Source organism: Periplaneta americana, chromosome 17 (assembly GCF_040183065.1).
Source record: "Periplaneta americana isolate PAMFEO1 chromosome 17, P.americana_PAMFEO1_priV1, whole genome shotgun sequence".
Lineage (NCBI taxonomy): Eukaryota > Metazoa > Arthropoda > Insecta > Blattodea > Blattidae > Periplaneta > Periplaneta americana.
Window position 1 is genome coordinate 10,755,275 of NC_091133.1, and position 21,231 is coordinate 10,776,505.

The following is a 21,231-nucleotide window of genomic DNA, read 5'->3' on the forward strand; positions in this document are numbered from 1 at the left end:
CTCGTTACAGTACTCCAACATCGACTGAAAACTGTGGATGAAGCTGTACGGTCCATCACGGCCATGTGGACAAAATGGTGGTCATTCCGTGCTTTGGTCACATTACGTGGTCCAGTACCCGCTCGTCTCTGCGTACGACCCTCTTCTATCCACTGGTTCCACACATGCATCAGCATCGTAGCAGTATGCCCTGTATGAGCTCAAATGTCACGGTATGACGACCATGCTTTCTGGAGACCAACCATTCTCTTCCGTTCGAACTCACTCACGCGCTGATATTGCGCCCTTCCACGTCGACGAGGCATACCTGCATTAGCTTTCACGTTTCCACTTCGTTTGGAAGCCCTGCACTGACTGAGCAAGGTTAAACACTGACCTTGCTAGTGACACAAGAGATGTCACTGTTGGGTGTATGTGTAGGCCATCTCTCTGGAAACGTAATCAATTATTGGTGGTACACTGTTCTACATATCTCCCGAGTTTGGAGTCGTTCGCGCCATTCTTTCTGGGTGTTTCACTTTTCACAAACAGTAGTATATTAAAAATGAAAATAACGAAGAACTAACAAATTCTAATAGAATGTTATAATGAAAATAATCTAAATCTCCAGTATGATTATGGTAATTTCTATTTGGTAACTGGTATTGTTTTTTTTGCCCTTGTTTTAAATGTCTATACTTCGTGGTACTAACTTTGACAAAGATGATCGCAACAGTCTCAAGTCCTGCAACTAGCTACTCTATACTTGCTAATTACTTCCTGCAGCAAGCCGTGCCTAACATTAGTTAAATGCTCTTGTCGTGCGCCGGTCTCCGTTGACGTCCCTCTTCTTGCTGTAGTTCCAGGTGTAGAGAGGGGAAACGGGTATGATGGAACAAGGAGGGCCGAAGCTTGTGGGGGGTGAAAAAGAACGATGCTAGGCAGTTGCTAGGCGCTGGTCTCCGTTGACGTCCCCTGCTTGGTGTGGTCACAAATGTAGAGAGGGGAAACGGGAGTGACGGGACAAGGTGGGCGAAGTGTTTGTTGGGGTGATGTTGCGATGTTGAAAGGAAAACTCTGGTTATAGATACAGATATTTATTTCAATAATTCCTCCCCAGCGTCGTGAGTAGGGGAAACGGGAGTGTCATTTGAGAATATCTCGAATATTGAAACATTTGTTCCTTTGACTTTGATTGAGGCTATATGAAGATGCGGCGAAGCTAGGACGGAAGATAATTATAAGAAGTGACGGGTGATTTAACTGTTTATTGTTCCGTTTTACAATGGCTCCGAATGTCGAGGGGAGGGTGAGGCGGGAGTGCCTGAGAAGAAGTGAGACGGTGTCAGAAGTGAGTGTGGGGAAAAAAGAAGAGAAGGGTGCTAGACGAGTTTAACGAAAGAGAAGAAAAGAAAGGGGAAACGGGAGTGCCTGGAAAGAGGTGAAACAAAACTTGCTCGAAAAAAGAAGCGACTAGGGCGAGTAAGAGGGAGTCTCGAACTAAGGACCTTCACCTATCGAGCTCGCAAACATGGGCCGCGACTCCGACCGTTGAGGAGGGAGGGAGCAGATATCAAGCTCGCAAACTTGGCCCTCGGTTCGTCCTCTGCAGGGGAGGTAGGATTAGTGGAGATCCGGGATAGAAAACAACAGTTTTCCTGGGGAGGGTGTCGGATAAAGCGAAGAAAATGGCAAGATGACTGGGGAAAACTACGATAGATGGTATGATCGGGAAGAAGCTAGAGAGGTGAGAGAGGTTGTGACGGGAAAGCGGAGACAGAACCACAGGTGCATTTGTGTTCCGGGAGGGAATATCGGCCGTAAGAACTACGTCCGACGGAATATCACACTCTGAAGCAGAGAAAATGTTCGTGGCAGAGAAAGCGTGGTAGCAGTTCTCCGACCGACGAACGAATGAATCTACAGTGATTTGGCCTCGTCTTATATACACACTCGGAATGCGCGCCATTTCTCCCCTTCTTGGCGTGGTTTGGAGCGTTATGACGCCATTGACGTCACAGATTTCTGCCACAACATTGTGTTTTCTAGTGGGACCCTCTCTCTTTTGGCTTGGTCACGTGGTCAGGAGTCCCCTCGGCGCCGTGAGCAAGTTGCTAGAGGAAGGGGTGTGGGTGGGCATCCGGCTCATTATACGAGGGGAGAAAAATAGCAAGTCTCGTATTCTGAAGGAATGTGTCTTCTAGCGAGACCATCTCTCTCCGGGCTGGGCCATGTGGTGAGAAGACCTTTCGGCGCCGTGAGCTAGTTACTAGGGGCAGGGGTGTGAGTGGACATCTGGCTCGTAATACGAGGGGAGAACTGCAGCAGCTCTCGTCTTCTGAAGGAACACGCAGGCAGTTTTGTGAACTTTACAACACACTCTAATAACCATTCCAGAACTTTTAAATTTTTTCTTATTTAAGACTTCGCTTCTTTTTCTGTAGCTACAAAATTTCGTAATAATCAGCCTAGGTTTGCCAACATTTGTATGGCTGACCCTATGGCTTCTATCGATGTCTGTCACCTGCACATCTACCCTGATGTTTCTGGCCAGCTCTACAGCAATTTTATCTTTGTTTTCCCCAATTTCTTTCAGGATTCCGAAAATATGGATGCAGTGACGCCTCTGATATTGTTCTATATCTTCGATCTTATTGGCGAGATCAGATATTTGTTTGTCCCTATGTTCAGTAGTGGTTGTCAAGTTATTAATCACGTCTGTATTCTTGTAGATCGTCTTCTGCAGCATGCCGATATCGTACAACATGGCGAAAAACAATTCTTTCGCCACACATTGAACAGTCGATTCAATGTTTTCACTTTTATTACCCTTGGAAAGCAATTCTCGCACTTTGAAACACGAATCAACAGAAATTAACTTATAATTCGCAAGAAAACACTGTTTTATTAATGCAACTTTTTACAACATCGAAAATCACCACCACGCTAGGAGTGTCTATTTGTGCACTCACTCACTGTCCGCCATTACTGGGTAATCAATATGTGCATATGTATATGTCGGTAAAAAGAAATCAGCTGCGTCTGTCCCGAAGTCACGTGACTCGTTCGTGTTTCTATGTTGATACCCTGCTTCTGCGCAACTATGCATGCTCTCTGTATTGTATTAGCTTTATGGTCTGTCCATCTTTTTGTCTAATAAGTCGACCGTTGAAAGCAGTGTTTGGGGATATTAACTCTTTTGTAAAGATTTGCTTTGATTTTCCCATTTGCAGTCGTCAAACCTTAAAAGTGGATGAGAATATCTTTAGTTGAAGTTTCATTATTTTTACATCATTATATAATGATTCAGTTGCTGGAGTAGGTGGAACTTGCCAACTGTTTCTCATGTATTGTCATACTGGACAATGAAGAAGAAACTATCATGAAGAAATCCATACAATAACGACTGCTGTGAAGAATCTCTGAACTCGAAAAAATATATTTACTAAAATACTAATTCCCTCAGGATGCAAAGCTGGTATTGAAGATGTGTCCTGAGCCATAGTCCAGAAAGTAATGCCACAAAATTACTCGTATATCTACACTGCCTAATGATGCTCAGTGAGTTGCTCTTCAAAAGCATCCTGTCACATTTTGGTATTTCTGGTAGTGAAACTGCATAAATGCCTGCTAAAAAAAAAAGAATCTCTTTATAGTCAACAAGAAAATGCAATCCGTGTGACTTATACCTCAGTGAAACTGGTGCTGATTGCTACTTATATGAGTATTTTGCTAAGTATCAAATTCATATGACAGTGGCAGCAAAATGGAAGTAGTTGCAAATTTGTCCCTCTTTCTAACTGGAATTTTAAGTGTTGGCGCAAAGTGCACAGAACTCTGTAGAGAAAATTTTTGTCAGAACAATGGCTAACTTATCGCGGAATAATATTCTCAGGTCTTTGTAAAGTCAGTGGACTTCTGATTCGATTCTCGTTTTTTAAAATCTTCACTTGAAATTTCCTAATCCTTTTCTTGAATGCAGCTATTTCGCCAGACAACTTAGGCTTTTGTAAAAGAAATATGTAACGTGTAATTTGCAAAATTAGCTTTCAAGTATAGCTCCTGTGAAGCTGATTTGAATAATTTCAATGGAAAAATTGTTCTGGGGCCGGGTTTCGAACCCGGGACCTTTGACTAAACGCACAAACGTTCTCCCGACTGAGCTACCCAGGAACTCTACCAGACACTGACTCAATTTTTCCTTTCTCTCCACATACCTTAAAGTGGGCTTACAAACCGTCAAACATTGAGTGCACACAAACTCTTTGTGACTTAAATTGTGGTTTCCTGTTAAAGAACAATGACATGTGAAGCTGATTTATTCAATTTCAAGGGAAAAACTGTTCCAGGGCCGGGTATCGAACCCGGTAGAATGTCTGGTAGAGTTCCTTGGTTGGTGTGTTTAGCCAAAGGTCCCGTGTTCCATACCCGCTTCAGGAACAATTTTTCTCTTGCAATTATTCAAGCCAGCTTCACAGGGAGCTATACCTGAAAGCTAGATTTGTACAATGCACGTCACTTTTCGTTAACAGAAAGCCACAATTTAAGTCACACAGAGTTTGTGTGCACTCATTGTTGGATGTTTGACGGTTTGTCAGCCCAATTTGAGGTATTTGGAGATAAAGGAAAAAATTGAGTCGGTGTCTGGTAGAGTTTCTGGGTAGCCCAGTCGGGGGAGCCGTTGGTGCCAAAGGTCCCGGGTTCGATACCAGGCCGCGGAACAATTTTTCCCTTGACACTATTAATGTAATTTGCAGTAAAAAATCCAATTGAATAGTCGGTTCGGTAGCGCAGTTTGTATAGCGCTGACCTTCTGTGCTCGAGGTTGCTGGTTCGATTCCGGCCCAGGTCGATGGCATTTAAGTGTGCTTAAATGCGACAGGCTCAAGTCAGTAGATTTACTGGCATGTAAAAGAACTCCTCCGGGACAAAATTCTGGCACACCGGCGACGCTGATATAACCTTGGCATTTGCGAGCGTCGTTAAATAAACCATAATATTATCCAATTGAATATTATAGGTCTCGGAAATATTCAAGTAGTTAAAGACATTGAAAAAATGCAATCTAATAGACAGCAGTTCGTAACCTTTCCCGTCTTATTGACATGCCTGGTTTACATTAACAAGACTGTGAACCAGAGACGTGTGCTAATGTTATAGATAGTGAAGCCATGAAAAATGTAACTTGTGAGAGCTCGCCGAATGTTGACACCTGCCCTTGCTATAGGCAAGTTGGATCCAAAATTTCGAATACAAATATGTATATCATGTCGCTTCCCAGAATTATCTTGTCACAGCTATAGACCTGTGCGACCAGTTATTTTATTTGTAAACGCGATTTAGGAACTTCAAAGAGATCCGTTTGGGTATGGATAAAATAAAAACACCGTAAAACATTTACTTCTGAACTTCATTTGTTGAAACTTGGTAAAAAAAAACACACAGAAGGATGGGAGATTCCTCACAGCTCAACATGCCCTCAATTGCGCACCTTGCACAACTCGTAACGGTGATGCAATTCACCCCATGTCCCTTGTAACATAAGAGGGGTGATGTGTTGAAAAGCTTGAGTAATACAGATCATCAATGTACCTGGGTTTCTGAGAATAGACACTGTCTTTAACAAAACCCTACACGAAGAAGTCAGGAGGGTTTAGATCTGGGGAGTTTGGGATCAAGCCAAAAGATAGCTGCTTCTCATACTGCGTTTCGCCAGCGATCTCTTGCGTGTTTTTTTTTTTAACACAAAACCTGTTTCTACAAATGTTCGATACCACAACATTATGGAATGATATTTACGTACATTATGCACAAAATACTCACGTCGAAATTTCCTTTGAACTCTTTTAACATTCTGAAATTTAGCACACCAAAGAACACATTGTGCCCACTGTTGATTTGTAGTAGCCATTTTAATCATCTACGATTTTCATTTGTCCTTTCAGATTATGCATTGTTGATTGTCATATATGGAAACTCCCATTTTTAATCGTAATATAACCAGCAAGAAATTTTTCCTACTATCGTAATAGCTTTATAATAATAAATTAATATTATCCATACCCAAACGGATCAGACTGTATTATAATTACGTTAGAAACGAATGATAAGTTTTGAGAAACCCACATTGATCAATTTTGATTTGAAGAACATATTGCATACACTTTATTAAAATTACTTTTCATATGATAGATCCATATTCTAAACAAAAATAAAACATTGACATAAACAGATATAGTTTGACTGCCTCCGTGGTCTGTTGGTCAGCATGCTGGCTTCCAGATCAGGAGGTCCCGGATTCGATTCCCGGGCTCGGCTCTCGGTGAATTTTTCTTGAAGAAGAGGAATTCCCTAAGTCTGGAAATTTGTATGAATGTGAGTGTGATTGTGAGTGTGCCAGATTAATATTAATTAACCAAACATCACAAAATATAAAAATACATCAGGACTGTCGCTGTTCAGTAACCTGAACACACATTTCAGCGTCACATTGTTGACAAGTAACTCCATCTGTTAGCACAACCATAAAGCATCTAATAGAGCTATAGAGTTACCAACTATGGGGGAAAAAAACTGATGTAGTAGCCATCTCTCGTAACTTAAATGCGTCAGTAGTCGACTACTGTTATGATATCGTAGTAAGAATTGTTAAAATTTTAACACTGTTTATCGTCCACTGCTGTGGAGTAACGGTTGAAATCCCGGTTGGGACAAGTTATCTGGTTGAGATGTCTTTCTGGCTTTCCCTCAACACATAAACGACAAATGCTGGCTAGCTTTCGGCGTCGGACTCTGGACTCATCTTGCTAGATCAGCTTTATCTCATTCAGACGCTAGATTAGCACAGCAGTCAATAAATCCAACTAAAACTCCATTTATGAGAATTAACTATTAGAATTATATACTTCGAAATATTTTTCGGCATTACTTCCTGATTACTAAATAAAATCTTATTGAATGCAGTTTTGTTACTCGTGCTTTATTTTGCTTCAGTCTTTATTCTTCTAGCTAAGAGCACATTTTCTTCACAGCATTGGAATGCGAGCTTCCTGCGACAGTGTTGCAGAAGATGTATGCGTGGAGATAGGCGAGAAGACATTCAAATGTGATGATTGTGGAAAGTGGTTTTTCGACTCGGCAAGCCTCAAAAGTCATGCTCTTTCACACACGTGCAAGACCCCTTTCATTTGCAATGTTTGTGGAAAGGATTGTTTGCAGTTGGATCATCTCGAAAGACACGCACACGTAGAGACGAGGGAGAAGTCATTGAGTTGTGATTTACATGGAAAGAAATTTTCCGAATCGAATGATCAGAAAAATCATGCAGATATACACACAGGCGAGAAGACATTCGATTGTGATAAATGTGGAAAGAAATTTTCTGAATCTGGTCTGAAAAGGCATGCACTCTTACATAGAGGGGAGAAGGCATTCAGTTGTAGTATATGTGGAAAAAACTTTTCACAATCTGGTAGTCTAAGAAAGCATGCACTGGTACACACAGGGGAGAAGCCATTCCGTTGTGGTATATGTGGAAAGAAATTTTCGCAATCTGGTACTCTAAAAAAGCATGCACTGGTACACACAGGGGAGAAGGCATTTAGTTGTGATATATGTGGAAAGAAATTTTCGCAAGCTGGTAGTGTAAAAGTGCATGCAGTCTTACATACAGGGGAGAAGCCATTCAGTTGTGGTAAATGTGGAAAAAAATATTCGCAGGCTGGTAGTCTAAAAAAGCATGCACTAGTACACACAGGGAAGAAGGCATTCAGTTGTGATATATGTGGAAAAAAATTTTCCCACTCTTGTACTCTAAGAAAGCATGCACTGGTACACACAGGGGAGAAGGCATTCAGTTGTGATATATGTGGAAAGGAATTTTTGGAATGTCGTAGTCTAAAATGTCATGCTCTCGTACACACAGGGGAGAAGGCATTCAGTTGTGATATATGTGGAAAGAAATTTTCGCTATCTGGTAATCTAAAAAGGCATTCACTCGTACACATAGGGGAGAAGGCATTCAGTTGTGATATATGCGGGAAAAAATTTTCGCAATCTGGTAATCTAAAAAGTCATGCATCCGTACACACAGGGGAGAAGGCATTTTGTTGTGATATATGTGGAAAGAAATTTTCGGAATCTGGTAGCCTAAGAAGACATTCACTCTTACACACAGGGGAGAAGGCATTCAGTTGTGATATATGTGGAAAGAAATTTTCACAGTCTGGTAATCTAAAAAGGCATTCACTCTTACACACAATGGGGAAGGCATTCAATTGTGATATATGTGGAAATAAATTTTCGCAAGCTGGTAGTCTAAAAAGGCATTCACTTTTACTCACAATGGTGAAGGCATTCAGTTGTGATATATGTAGAAAGAGATTTTCGTAATCTTGTACTTTAAAAAAGGTTACACAGTTACACACAGGGGACAAGGCATTCAATTATGTGGAAAGAAATTTTCGGAATGTGGTAATCTAAAAAGCATCTAGCCGTACACACAGGGGACAAGACATTTTATTGTGATATATGTGGAAATAAATTTTCGGAATATGGTAATCTGAAAATCATGCCCTCGTACACCCAGGGATGAAACCATTCTGTTGCAATATATGTGGAAGACATTTTCGCACTCTGATAGTCTAAAAGTTATGTTCTCGTGCACACAGAGTAAAAGGTATACATGTGAAATAAAAAAATCGCAAGGTAGTTTAAAAGAGCATGCATTCGTACAAGCAGGGAAGGCATTGAGTTGTGATATATGTGGAAAGAAATTTTCGGGATCTGGTAATCTAAAAAGGCATCCTCTTGTATACAGAATAGAAGGCATTCAGTTGTGATTTTTATGAAAACAATAGTCGGAATCGGGTAATTTGAAAGGTGAAGGACGCTTACACACGCGACAAGCCATTCAGTTTTGATAAATGTGGAAATAATTTTTCGTAATCTAGTAATCAGGAAAAGAATAACATGCACATACATCCGGAAGTCATAAAAAAGTACCTAACTCATATAATTTTTACTACATACGCATATTTCTAATATGCATCGTAAGTTGACATTCCCACATGTAATGTAGTTGTTATGGAAATGAAAGAACTCTCAATGCTGACCAAAAAGCACTAGTGTCATAAGTAAATTCATCATAAAGCAATAGCATACGCCAATATATTCTCATTAATATTCACGTTTTTTCTTTTAACCATTTACAGAATGCAGTACATACCAATTCATGTCTCTATTTAAGGAGACTGGGTAGTCTAAGTGTATGGTTGTTGTGTATGAGTGAAGAAATTTTGCTGTTACTTTTCAACTTTTGAATCTACCAGTTTACAATTTTTAACCATATACACAATATTTGCAGGTATATTTTGGTTTTTAGATTACCTTTCTATCGCATATAATTCATTTTATAAAATAAATTTTAACCTGGAAAATATTAATTAACTATAAGGTAAAAACGTAGGTATTATAGGAACATTTTTCTGATAAACTCTTTGCACTACAGCTTCCTAAAAATTAAAGCAAATTTCCAATGCAGTTGGCTATATTTGCCGCCATTTTCATCACGTTATGAATATTCGTACAATACAAAAAAAAAATATATATATATATATTTATTTCTGAAAAAAAAGAAGTTATTTATAAATGTTTATATTTTTTGTACATTTCTGGCTGTAAAATTCATAATAATTATGATAATCCTACGAAAGTCGCTATTCTTCTTCATTACCATATTAATTAGGCGCATGCAAAATTTCAGCCTCCTAGCCTCAGTAGATTGTGAGAAATATGTTCCTAAAATACCCATGTTTTTAACTTAAATGTAATTAATATTTTTCAGGTTTAAAATTTTTTTCATAAAATCAAGTATATGAGATAAAAATATAATCGAAAAATCTAAATATACTTGAAAATGTTATGTGTATGCTGTAAAATTTGTAAATTGATGGATTCAAAAGTTGAGAAATAATAGCATATGCCCAGACTACCCATTCCCGTTAAATTTGTTCGGTAATAACTGGGCACATCCAACCATCCGAGCCTCTTCGATTTCTACATCATTTCACACGTCATAACCTTTTCCATAATAATTTAAAAATAAATAAATCGAGTTCTTTAAATACCTTTCAAGATATGGCGACATGGACAACAATGCAAACATATTGCCATAACAACAATATACATATAATATATTAGGTAAAATAAGATATAATCCAATTCACATAAATACCCATTGTGCAAAATATAGTATGCAATACATGTCTGTTAAGTGTAGGTATTACAGAAACTCAAAAATTGAAATGACTCGACTTCATCTTGTCTTTTCGAACTTTTCCTCGTTTCCGTAAATCTTAATTACCACACATCCTACATTATGTATAAGTAAGTTTTTATGTATAAATTTCGAAGCAGTGGACCATATAATTAATAAAAAAATTATCGTGGTATTAGGAGTCTGAAATTCTCATAAAAAGTGGAACAGGCAGTCCAGGAGGCTGACATTTAAATAGTAATTCATTTTTTTATCACTACTGCATGGTATGAAATATTTAAATTGAGGTAGGAAATATAAGTCTATAGCCATAATAGGAGTTTGATTCTTTCAACCTTCCTCTAAAATTGTACTCAGGAGTGGCATTGGACTTAAAATCAAGAACATTTCAGAGATTCACCCATTTGTTTGTTTGAGTGTATTTAAATATGACATATTGTACATATGAAAGTAAGAAAAAAACGGTAACAGCATTGAAATTGAATGAAGATTATACAGGATGTATCAAAACTCGACGGCAAAACTTCAGGATTCGATTCGTTATAATATGTAGAGAGAAAAGGTGTATTACAACATGGGTCCGGAAATGCATACTTACAGAGCAAAGACGATATATAGTATACTGTACTCACACAGAGCGCTGGTGTTCTGTCCAACATTGAAACCAGTCTGCGCATGTTTACGTCGCCATGTTACTGGTAGAAACAGAGGGGCTTGTTGCTATAATAAGAGAGAAATTTGTGCCTTCACATTATGTAAAATTGTGTTCGTCTCATTTGGAAAAGTAATGACAAGAGAATTTTGAAAGATGATGTACCATTCCTGTTTAATTTTCCAAGCCATTTGCAAAAAATACTATATAATATTACCTCTGTTGTTACAATATCAATATCACTAAAAATCAATCAGTAGTTTACGACAATAAAGAATAGTTAATTGTTAGTACAGGTATATCAGACTGTAGAGAAATCCCTTTGAGTGAATTATTTAGACTTACACATCAGATGTTAAACACAACTGGTGGAAAGATAACTTTCTGTTTTTATTATGTAAATTAATTTATCTGCAAGATAATAAACTTTCATTCAAAATCCATATATGGAGAAATAAATATACAGATAAGAAATAAATAGGCCTAAGTAAATGGCTATAATAGCTAAGCCTTCTTTGTGAACTTATGATTCAGGATTCACCTATAAATAACCCTTTTATATTTTGCCGGATATATCTTATTAAAAAAACAAGCAATGCCATGTTATTGATATTACATATGTGCATAAAAATTATGTACCATCACTCCGCAAGTAATGATAATATATCTGTTTTATTTATTTAAAATAACAAAGAAATCAACTCATAAAAGTATGTCGTTTTTTTATTTTGCATAAAGTGATTATGTTTAGTTTTTAGGTTTTCACGTTACCTATTGTTTGCACTGTATTAGGTACTGTTACTTTTTATAATTGATAGCATTCCCTTTATTAATTGAAGAATGAATTCAATGTAATTTGGCTACCTTTGCGCATTATATTTTGCCAGATTACTTGTATCCTGTGGTCTAGAAGTACCGGTACCGGTAATATAATTTTCGATTCTCTAAAACTTAACAGGTCTAAGCTGATTATCACATATTTGTTTCACTTAAGAATTTGATTAGTATAATAAGAACTTGTGTAATCAAGATGAATATATTTGTCTTGTGATCTAAGAGTAATGTATGTTAATATAATTTTCGATTATCTGAAACCTAGCAATATGCTGATTATCGTAAAATTATACATTCTATAATGTGTATTGTGTAGGCCTATTTATGGATGTATGAGCATGTTTTCTATAAATTGCTGCGTACGTATTTTCATTCCTTTAGTCCTCTGACGCATATCAATGAAATTTTGAATATGTTTATTTCGGCCTAATTTTACATTAAACGTCGAGAATGACCATAATCTGTCAATTTTAGATCATCACAGCATTAAATTGTGTGATTTACATACTGCTATTATGCGTCTGCTCTCCATCAATATGGCGACAAGTGCAGCATGCAATTTGGCCCCGTTTCCTCGTTCTGCGCAGCCAACACTGTAGGGGCTTGTTATAATTATCCGAACTTTTATTAATGTTAGTGCCTGCCAACATGCCTTGATTGCTGCACTAAAATGCCAGACTCTGGTTACGATTGTTACATTAGTAATGGTACGGTATTGCGAATTTTGATCAAATCTAAATTGTGGAATAGAATGAAAATTGAAACACTTCATGTTATTATGTGTATTAAATTCGGTTTGAAAGAGACAACAGATACGTCCATTCCTACAGTTTATTAGAAGATGTAGTTACATTGGTACCTACAGTAATATGGTATGCCGGCAGTGACAACTTCTCGTGAGGGTGTTGTCTTTGAAGGGGTTTGAGAAAAGGATATGTTATAAGTCTAAGCCTTGAGATAGGATTATATTTTCTGAATAATGGGAGTTATCTTTTATTTTTATTTTAACACAAATGCTCGCATATGAGTAAAATTAATGGCATATTTGGTGATTTTGTACTATTACTTGGTGAAATTTGACTAGAGTTAGCAACTCTGTTAATATAATCAGGCACAAGTCCCCCGAAACCGAAAAGTCTTGATATTGTCTGGCATGCAGTATGGACTAAAATTATTTCCCTGCTGTATGTTTAATGTGGCTGCTTGAGAGTGGTGCAAATCTTGTTGGATTTCTAAAGTCAATTGTTAGTCATATGACAATTTGATCGAAGAGAGTTGCTTGGGATTGGGTTGTGTGAGGGCTCTTGCTGTATTATATAATATAGTTTACATCACCTGACTGTTACCAATTGTTTTCTTGGGCTGCCTAATTCCATCATGTCCTCTCACTCTATAGCATATTATCCATAAAAATGTTCTTAATGGTGGGTTTGCCTTATCCAGAGGTCCAGTGATACGAGGGAAGTGTCTTTCAAATACTATTTTAGCAGAAAGTGTTTATTTATATTTCGATACCGAAAGTGCAAAACAAAGTTTTGAAACACAAAGTTTTCAGGAGGAAGAAAAAACTACTTATTGACTAATTTAACTGATTTACTAATGATATAATTATGGTTATATTCGATGTATATGTTGAAGAATGTGTTTATTTTTTATGTACTATTATGTATTTTTTAAATTAATAATCCACTTTCGTGGTTTTGATCACTATCTTCAGCTAAGATACGAGATTCTGCACTTACTGTAGGAACATTATCAATTTATACTACAACCAATGCCAATGACTGAACTGAATCAGCAGTGACCCAGCTACATCATTACTTAATCAGCTGATGACAGGACAATTCAAGTATAATAGAAAATCAAAACAATAACCATCCTGTTAGTATGAGCTACTGGTCTCTATATTCTGTATCAATATTAAAGGGAGTCCTTTCCAAGATTTGTTTTGCTTTGGTTCAATGGTAGAAAATTGGAATTTGCCATGAAGTTTTAATTGAATGTTAAGGACAAAAAAGCGAGGAAACACAAGCCATAATCCATTGACTGTTTGGTTGCTGTATTGTACTTATGAATAATAATAATAATATTAATAATAATAATAATAATAATAATAATGATTTAAATCACACATGTAAGGTCAATTAAACACTGTTCATGGGTTAGATAAGAAACATACAAAATATATATATATATATATATATATATATATATATATATATATATATAGATCACAGTTGTATGAACACTTTAAAAATGATGATAATTAAAATTGATAAAATTCAGACATGTTTCGGAGGTTGCCCCTTCATCCTCAGTGACATTACCACGACTGCAAAAGGAAAATAAATATATAAGATTCGTGAATGGTTATGTTAATTCAACTCAACAACTTGTTTTAGATTCTGAAATAGCTTTACAAATGGTCAATGATCCCCAAACAAAACATATTACGTCACAAAATAGCAAATAGAATCAATAAATTACAAGCTAACATCAAACAGAATAGAATTTTCAATAAGGCAAATAAACAAATATTGAAGAATCTTTGTAACAAAATTGCAGAAAATGATCTGATTGTCACCAAAGTAGAGAAGGGAAACGCAACCGTAATTTTAGATAAATCTGACTACATTAAAAAACAGAACTTTTCATTTCGGATAACAATTTTGAAATTTTAAAGAAGGATCCCACTACTCAATATCAAAGAAATTTAAAAGATACTTTGAAATCAATAGAATTTACTGTTACGAACAAAGAAGAACGTTCCCTAGTTTTAATGGATCCAAAAGCTCCCATCATGAGACCATTACCAAAAATACACAAACCAAACATTCCTATTAGACCAGTCGTTAATTTCCGCACTGCTCCCACATACAACACTGCTAAATTTTTGCAAATTTATTTGAAGAATAATTTTAAATTCTGTAATAATCACAGCATAGAGAACACTATAGAATTGATTGATATATTAGAGAGTCAACAAATCACTGAAAAGTGTAAAATATCATCTTTTGATGTCACAAATATGTACACTAATATCCCTATTAAAGAAACCATTCAGATAATTGAACAAAATTTAAAGGAGCAAAATATCAGTCAAACAGAAATTGATGAAATAACTAGGTTATTACGTATTTGCACAGATCAAAACGATTTCACTTTCAACAACAAATTTTATAAACAAACCGATGGTCTCCCTATGGGCTCTCCCTTATTAGGTATTCTAGCAGAAATCTTTCTCAATGATGTAGAAAACAAATTCATTGATTCCAATACACAGAACATTGTTAAATGGGCACGTTACGTTGATGACACCTTTCTAATATATCAAAACATCGATTCTCAAAATTTGTTAGATAATATAAATTCCATACATCTCAATATTCAATTTACTAAAGAAGGTGAAATCAACAATTCTTTACATTTTTCGGATTTAACAATAGAAAGGAAAACCAATAAGTTTCTTTAAAAAATATACAGGAAGCCATCTCAGACCACACAATTAATTCCTATTCATTCGAACCTTCCCGATCAGCACATAAAAGCAGGATTGTACAGTTTAATTAACAGATTACTCAGTATTCCCTTGTCCAAATTGGATTACGACAAAGAATTAGGCATCATTTACACAATAGCAATAGACATTGGCTATAACACGAAGATGATGACAGGATTAGATTATCTATCAGACAAATCGGAAAAAACAATAAAAAAATTTCACACTTCTGTCAAACAACAAAGAACGAAAAGATTATATCATTTTCGTTTATTGGAACCCATATGTTCACAATATTTCTTCTATGTTTAAAAAACTGGACTTCAATGTTGCTTACAAAACTAACAACTCTATCGGTAAAATCTTGTTTAATAAATTTCACACTAGCAATTTTATAAATTTAATTCCTTAGGTATATACAAATTAAAATGTCAGTTTCCAGAATATGATGCCACATATATAGGTCAAACTGGCCGAAACTTCCATATAAGATACTGTATAAAGAATATAAAAACATTTCTCATGAAATTTCGCATTCTGCTTTCAGTGAACATATATTTAATAACCAACATTATTTTACAGATATTAACACAGACATGGAAATCTTACATACTAACAGGAAAGGTAAATTATTAAACATTTTAGAATCTATTGAAATATATAAAGACAAGTTTATTAACCCTCAAAATTTAAATGATAAAGCAATTCATGAAAAAAACATCCTCTTTGATCTCTGTATTACTTCCGATTTGAACAGGAAAAGATTAACGTAGTATCACTCAACGCAATTTCTGTCCCTTCCTTCATCGTAATCAGTCTCCTTTAAGCCACGCTACATCGTGGTCGAACACCTGAACCAGCGGTGAGTCTTGCGTCCAGATTATAATTCTGTCCATTCTTCTTTTTCATTTACTCTTTGTATTTTTTAAATGTGATACATGTTTTTTTAATATTAGATTGAACTTACTTCTTATGATATTAATTTATTTTAAAATATCAGTTTTACCCATTTTAACTTTTTATATTATTGTTTAGGAGACACATTGGTCATCAAGCTCTTAACTTTTTCTAGCCTTTATAACAATTAAATATTATTATTCAGACATCGTATATTTTTTGCACTTTATTTTTAAACATAACCATTCACGAATCTTATATATTTATTTTCCTTTTGCAGTCGTGGTAATGTCACTGAGGATGGAGGGGCAGCCTCCAAAACATGTCTGAATTTTATAAATTTTAATTATCATCATTTTTAAAGTGTTCATATAACTGTGATATATATATATTGTATGTTTCTTAAATAATGATTTATTTAACCTGGCAGAGTTAAGGCCATACGGACTTCTCTAACACTGAACCAGGAGTAAAACTGCGTTACAAGAAACACTACAAATTTACAAAGAACACTACAATTTTACACACAAAACTGAATAAGAGGATAATAATATAATGTAAACAACAAGTAAGTAGAAATCAGACATAATATATAACATACAGAAAGAAAGGAAAAAAGCACAATAAAATGTGAACAGCAGGTCAAAATAAATGAGACCTACAGAGTATAAAATAATAAGACAGTTGTTGATGATAATAATAATAATAATAATTATAACAATGAGAGTAGTAGTAGTAGTAGTAGTAGTAGTAGTAGTAGTAGTAGTAGTAGTAGTAGTAGTAGTAGTAGTAATAAAATAGTGCAGTAGAAAGCTTACAATGAATACAATATTTTTAGGTACACACAGTAACAAAAATTATGATTATATATAGCTCAAGTTATATTATGGATATACCATTATCGGGAAATATGAAAACAAAAAGATAAAATAAGTTAAATATTACTAGAACATAAAAAAATGTGAATACGTGGAAACATGAATACAACACTTGTCATAATAGTAAGTTAGTTTGGCAGCTCGTCATAAGGTAAGTTTCTAACTTGGATTTGAAAGATTTCAATGTTCGGCAGCCCTTAACTTCAGGCGGCAGAGAGTTCCAGTGACGAGAGGTAGCAACAGTGAAAAATGAGGAATACAGAGATGATGTGTGAAGTGGAATTTCTAGTGTGTGATCGAGTATTAATATTATGGTAGCGAGAGAGAGTATGAAAACGAGCGAATAAATAAGAGGGGGATGAAGTGTGCATAATTCGATATAAGAGATAAAGTGAGTGCAGATTTCTCCTCTCATGTAACCTAAGCCATGATAACTTCTCGAAAGAAGATGAGATATGATCATAGTATCGAACATTACAAATGAAGCGTACGTACGTGTTATGAACACGCTGTAGTTTCTGAACGGAATCAATCCTGAGATCACTAAACAAAACGTCGCAATAATCGAAGTGAGGTAGAATGAGTGTCTGTACCAGCGTCTGTTTTAATTTAGATGAACAATGATACAGTGTTTTTAGTGAATGGAGAATAGAGAATGCCTTCTTACATGTATATTTAATATGCGTATCCCAACTGAGATTCGATTCGAAATGCACTCCGAGATTTTTTTGCGGTAGAGCTAAACGGGATGATTGTTTTATTCAGTTTCACAGGTGGAATATTCAGATTGTTGACATCAGGAATTAATCTACGGTTCGCGAACAGAATAGCCTGTGATTTACATGCGTTTAGGTTAAGTCCAAATTGTTGAGACCAGGAAGAGATGGAATCAAGATCTTCATTAAGACTATTAATGTTGTCACTTAGTGCACCAGGACGGGCTGAAATATACAAATGAACATCGTCTGCATATATTTGATATCTACAGTGCTTAAATGATTTAGAAATTCCATTTATATAAATAGGGAAGAGCAAGGGGCCTAATACTGAACCCTGAGGAACTCCTGTGTCTGCAGTACGCCAAGATGAGAAACGGTTATTAGTAAGGCTAGGACTTTTATGTAATATCGACATGCAAAATGTGTACATATTTATGTAACAATATTAGGTGAAATATGTAGTTAAATATGTAATATTACATAACAATTTCTTAAAATATGTAATATTAAAGTACATTAAAATTCAATTTTTATATGAATTTTATATTAAACATTAAGTTCCTTAAAGAGCCCTTCATTTCATTAATTATATTTTTGCAAAATAAAGTGTGATACAATAATTAATTAATTAATTAAACATGTCGATATTATATGTAAAATTTAATAAATCCCATTATTCTGTATGAAAAATGCGAATATTTAATAGACGTTACACAATTATTTTCATAGTGACTGTTTAAGCTATCTGTCCAGTAAACATTATTTTACAGAACTCAATCTACTTACTTCATTTCGAAGTGCAATGAACTATCAGATACATCTCCAAGCTTTCCATTGTCATGGAATGCCGCCGGTCAGAGAGGATCTTCTTGTACGCAGAAAATGATCTTTCCACGTCACAGGACGTTGCTGGTGCAAATTTAAGTAATGAAATTTTTCAGGAGAGATGTCGTCTGAAGGATTCTCTTCTTCCCCACTGAGGATCTTGCACACTGCAGTCAATGTCGAGAAGCCAGTGTTTCTTCCCATAACAGACACAAATTTATTCATTACTCCTATTCCAACAATCCCTTCAACAGCACTTAACTTTGATTTAACATCTTCCACAATGTCCAGTAATGTCTTCAAAGGCATCCCACGAGTTTCTAATTTTATAATGCTGTCAGCAATGAATCCAAAATTGCTTTGAATATATGCTAATTGGCACTGCACTTTAGATTCACTGAAGGCACTTTCGGCCTCTCTCACTGAAACTGCCGATTTCCCTGGAAACGAATCTATCACAGATTTCACTGTTTTAAAATGTTCACTATAAAATCAGGCAGCCTCGATCCACATACCCCACCTAGTCATGACAGGTTCAGGGAACAATTTCATATTTGGCAATTGTTATCTATAGTACAACACACGTTGGGGGGCTTTAACGAACACTTTCTTGGTGTTTGAAATAATGCTGTTCACATGTGGATAGTTACTTCGCACTTCTTCGGCGACATGTTGCACGCCATGGGCGAGACAGGTGAAATGGATCATATTTTGATAGAACACACGTAAAACAGTTCCCGCTTTTAGCATATAGGCGGCAGCATCAGAATAAAGAACAAGAACTTTATCTTCTTGAACGCCTTTAGGCCACAACACTTTAAATCCATCATTCACAAAACGAGACACTGTTACATGATTTGTGTGTTCCAACATTTTCGAAGAAATCAGAAAAGGTGTAGGGGATATTTCTCACAAGGTTGGCAACATCGCGCCCTTTTATTATCGGTAGTTTATCGACGGCGATCCATATATAGTTGCTGCCTACATAACGACGCACATATGCCAGCGCTTCCTCGTAACACAATGCATGTAGTTTTTTTTTCGGAGCGCAGAATCGTTAGGTATCTGGCTCCCGCAATACTTGTCTAAAAATGCGCGATATTTAGGTACCTGGAGTTTGTACCATGGGATTTTGCGGCAACCATAGCACTACACATGTCATGGAAGAATTCATTCCTTCTATTTGAGACAAGCACTTGCTTTTTTTATGTTTGCAGTGCTTTATTCTTAGTATGCAGGGCACTGTGGACATGTTGCTCAAGTTGGAATTTCATTGAACATCCTATCTTCTTATTACAGGCCTGGCACAGAACCACATCTCCATCAGTAGTGAACGAATCGTCTATTTTAACCCACGATTTTAACTTCGATGATGATTTTGACTCTACAGGAGCCATCACTTGTGAAATGCAATGAAACGCTGTGGTTGCCAAACCAATACTAATGTACAAATTCAAGAATAAATAGTCTGAGGTGCACTTTTTCTTTGAGGGGTGGGAGGAAATATAGCAACGCCCTTTTCAAACAACAGGTAGAAAAGGAGTGCCTGAGGCACTCACTGGACAACTGAAATAAAATAGGAAGGTGTGAGGTAAATTCCCATACCCTTTTCTCCGCCAATCCCTTTACAATTTCTTGGAATGCTGGAAAACCAGCAGTATAGCTATCCTTATTTACGGTATTGAGTGAATATAATTCTTTCCTGACTGTTTCTCACCAGCTTTTGAATAGCTTGAAAAATCCGTTTCAGTGTCAGGTACTATTGGTATTGTCATACAGACTGTTTTAAATTATATTGCACTTACGACATTTTTATTTTGATTAAGAGAATATGTAGTTTTACATAAAAGAAAGGAAAAATATGTAATTATTATCAAATATGTAAAAAATGTAATGATGAATTTTCATATATGGTGGGTAACGTTCTAATTCGTGAACATTTATCATTTTTAGTTATGTATATGCAAAGGGAAAGAACATGTAATTACCAGGGAACGGATTTATATGGACTAAAAATATATGAAATATGTAAATATATATGTAGTTATTTTTACCAAAATATGGAATTAAATATGGATTTTTACCAAAATATGGAATTAAATATGGACTTAAAATTATAAAAAAAATGACTATGTACGTTAAATATTGGTACATTTTAATCAAACTAAACAAAAAATATAATGGACGTACCTTATCTTCCAATGTAGTTTCAACAAAACACAATTTTTATTGTCTGTTACCATAACAATAGGTTACAAACATTTCTTTCAAGTGCTGAAAAGTGAATCTTCTTCTATTGTCTCTGAGGATAGATTTATACTGACTAAAAGAGCGTTCGACGTCACAAGAAGTAACTGGTACATAATTCAATTTCACAATGTCTGCTGGGGATAAGTCCAAGTTAATCTTCACTGTTGATTCACCACTCATCACAGCAACAACCTTTTGTAGTTCTTCATATCCAGGGTTTTTTGAAAGTACAGTGTCCACCTTAGCTCTTACTGCATCTGCAACTTTACCTCTACCACGATTCAGTTGTTCCACAGTACTATTTATAATTTCAAAACTTTCAGATAGTGAAAGGTGCCTATTTTGGAGACTTTTGAGCGTTTTTATGATGCATGAAAATGTATGCTGAATGTGAGCTAAGTCATTCTTCACACTTATGTCAC

General features: G+C 35.8%; 1 protein-coding gene across 2 annotated transcripts in view; it reads left to right on the forward strand.

Moving 5' to 3' along the window:
- Positions 1-20,541, forward strand: part of LOC138693245 (zinc finger protein 708-like) — a 35,712-nt gene extending 15,171 nt beyond the window's left edge. The window contains exon 6 of one of the 2 annotated variants that reach the window (XM_069817065.1): positions 7,011-13,816. In XM_069817065.1, coding sequence (XP_069673166.1) covers positions 7,011-8,370 — 1,360 coding nt within the window. In that variant the 3' untranslated portion in view covers positions 8,371-13,816. Of the gene's footprint in view, positions 1-7,010; positions 13,817-19,858 lie in introns of those variants that run through there. The other variant, XM_069817066.1, reaches the window with a different exon arrangement.
- The last annotated feature ends 690 nt before the right edge of the window (positions 20,542-21,231 follow it).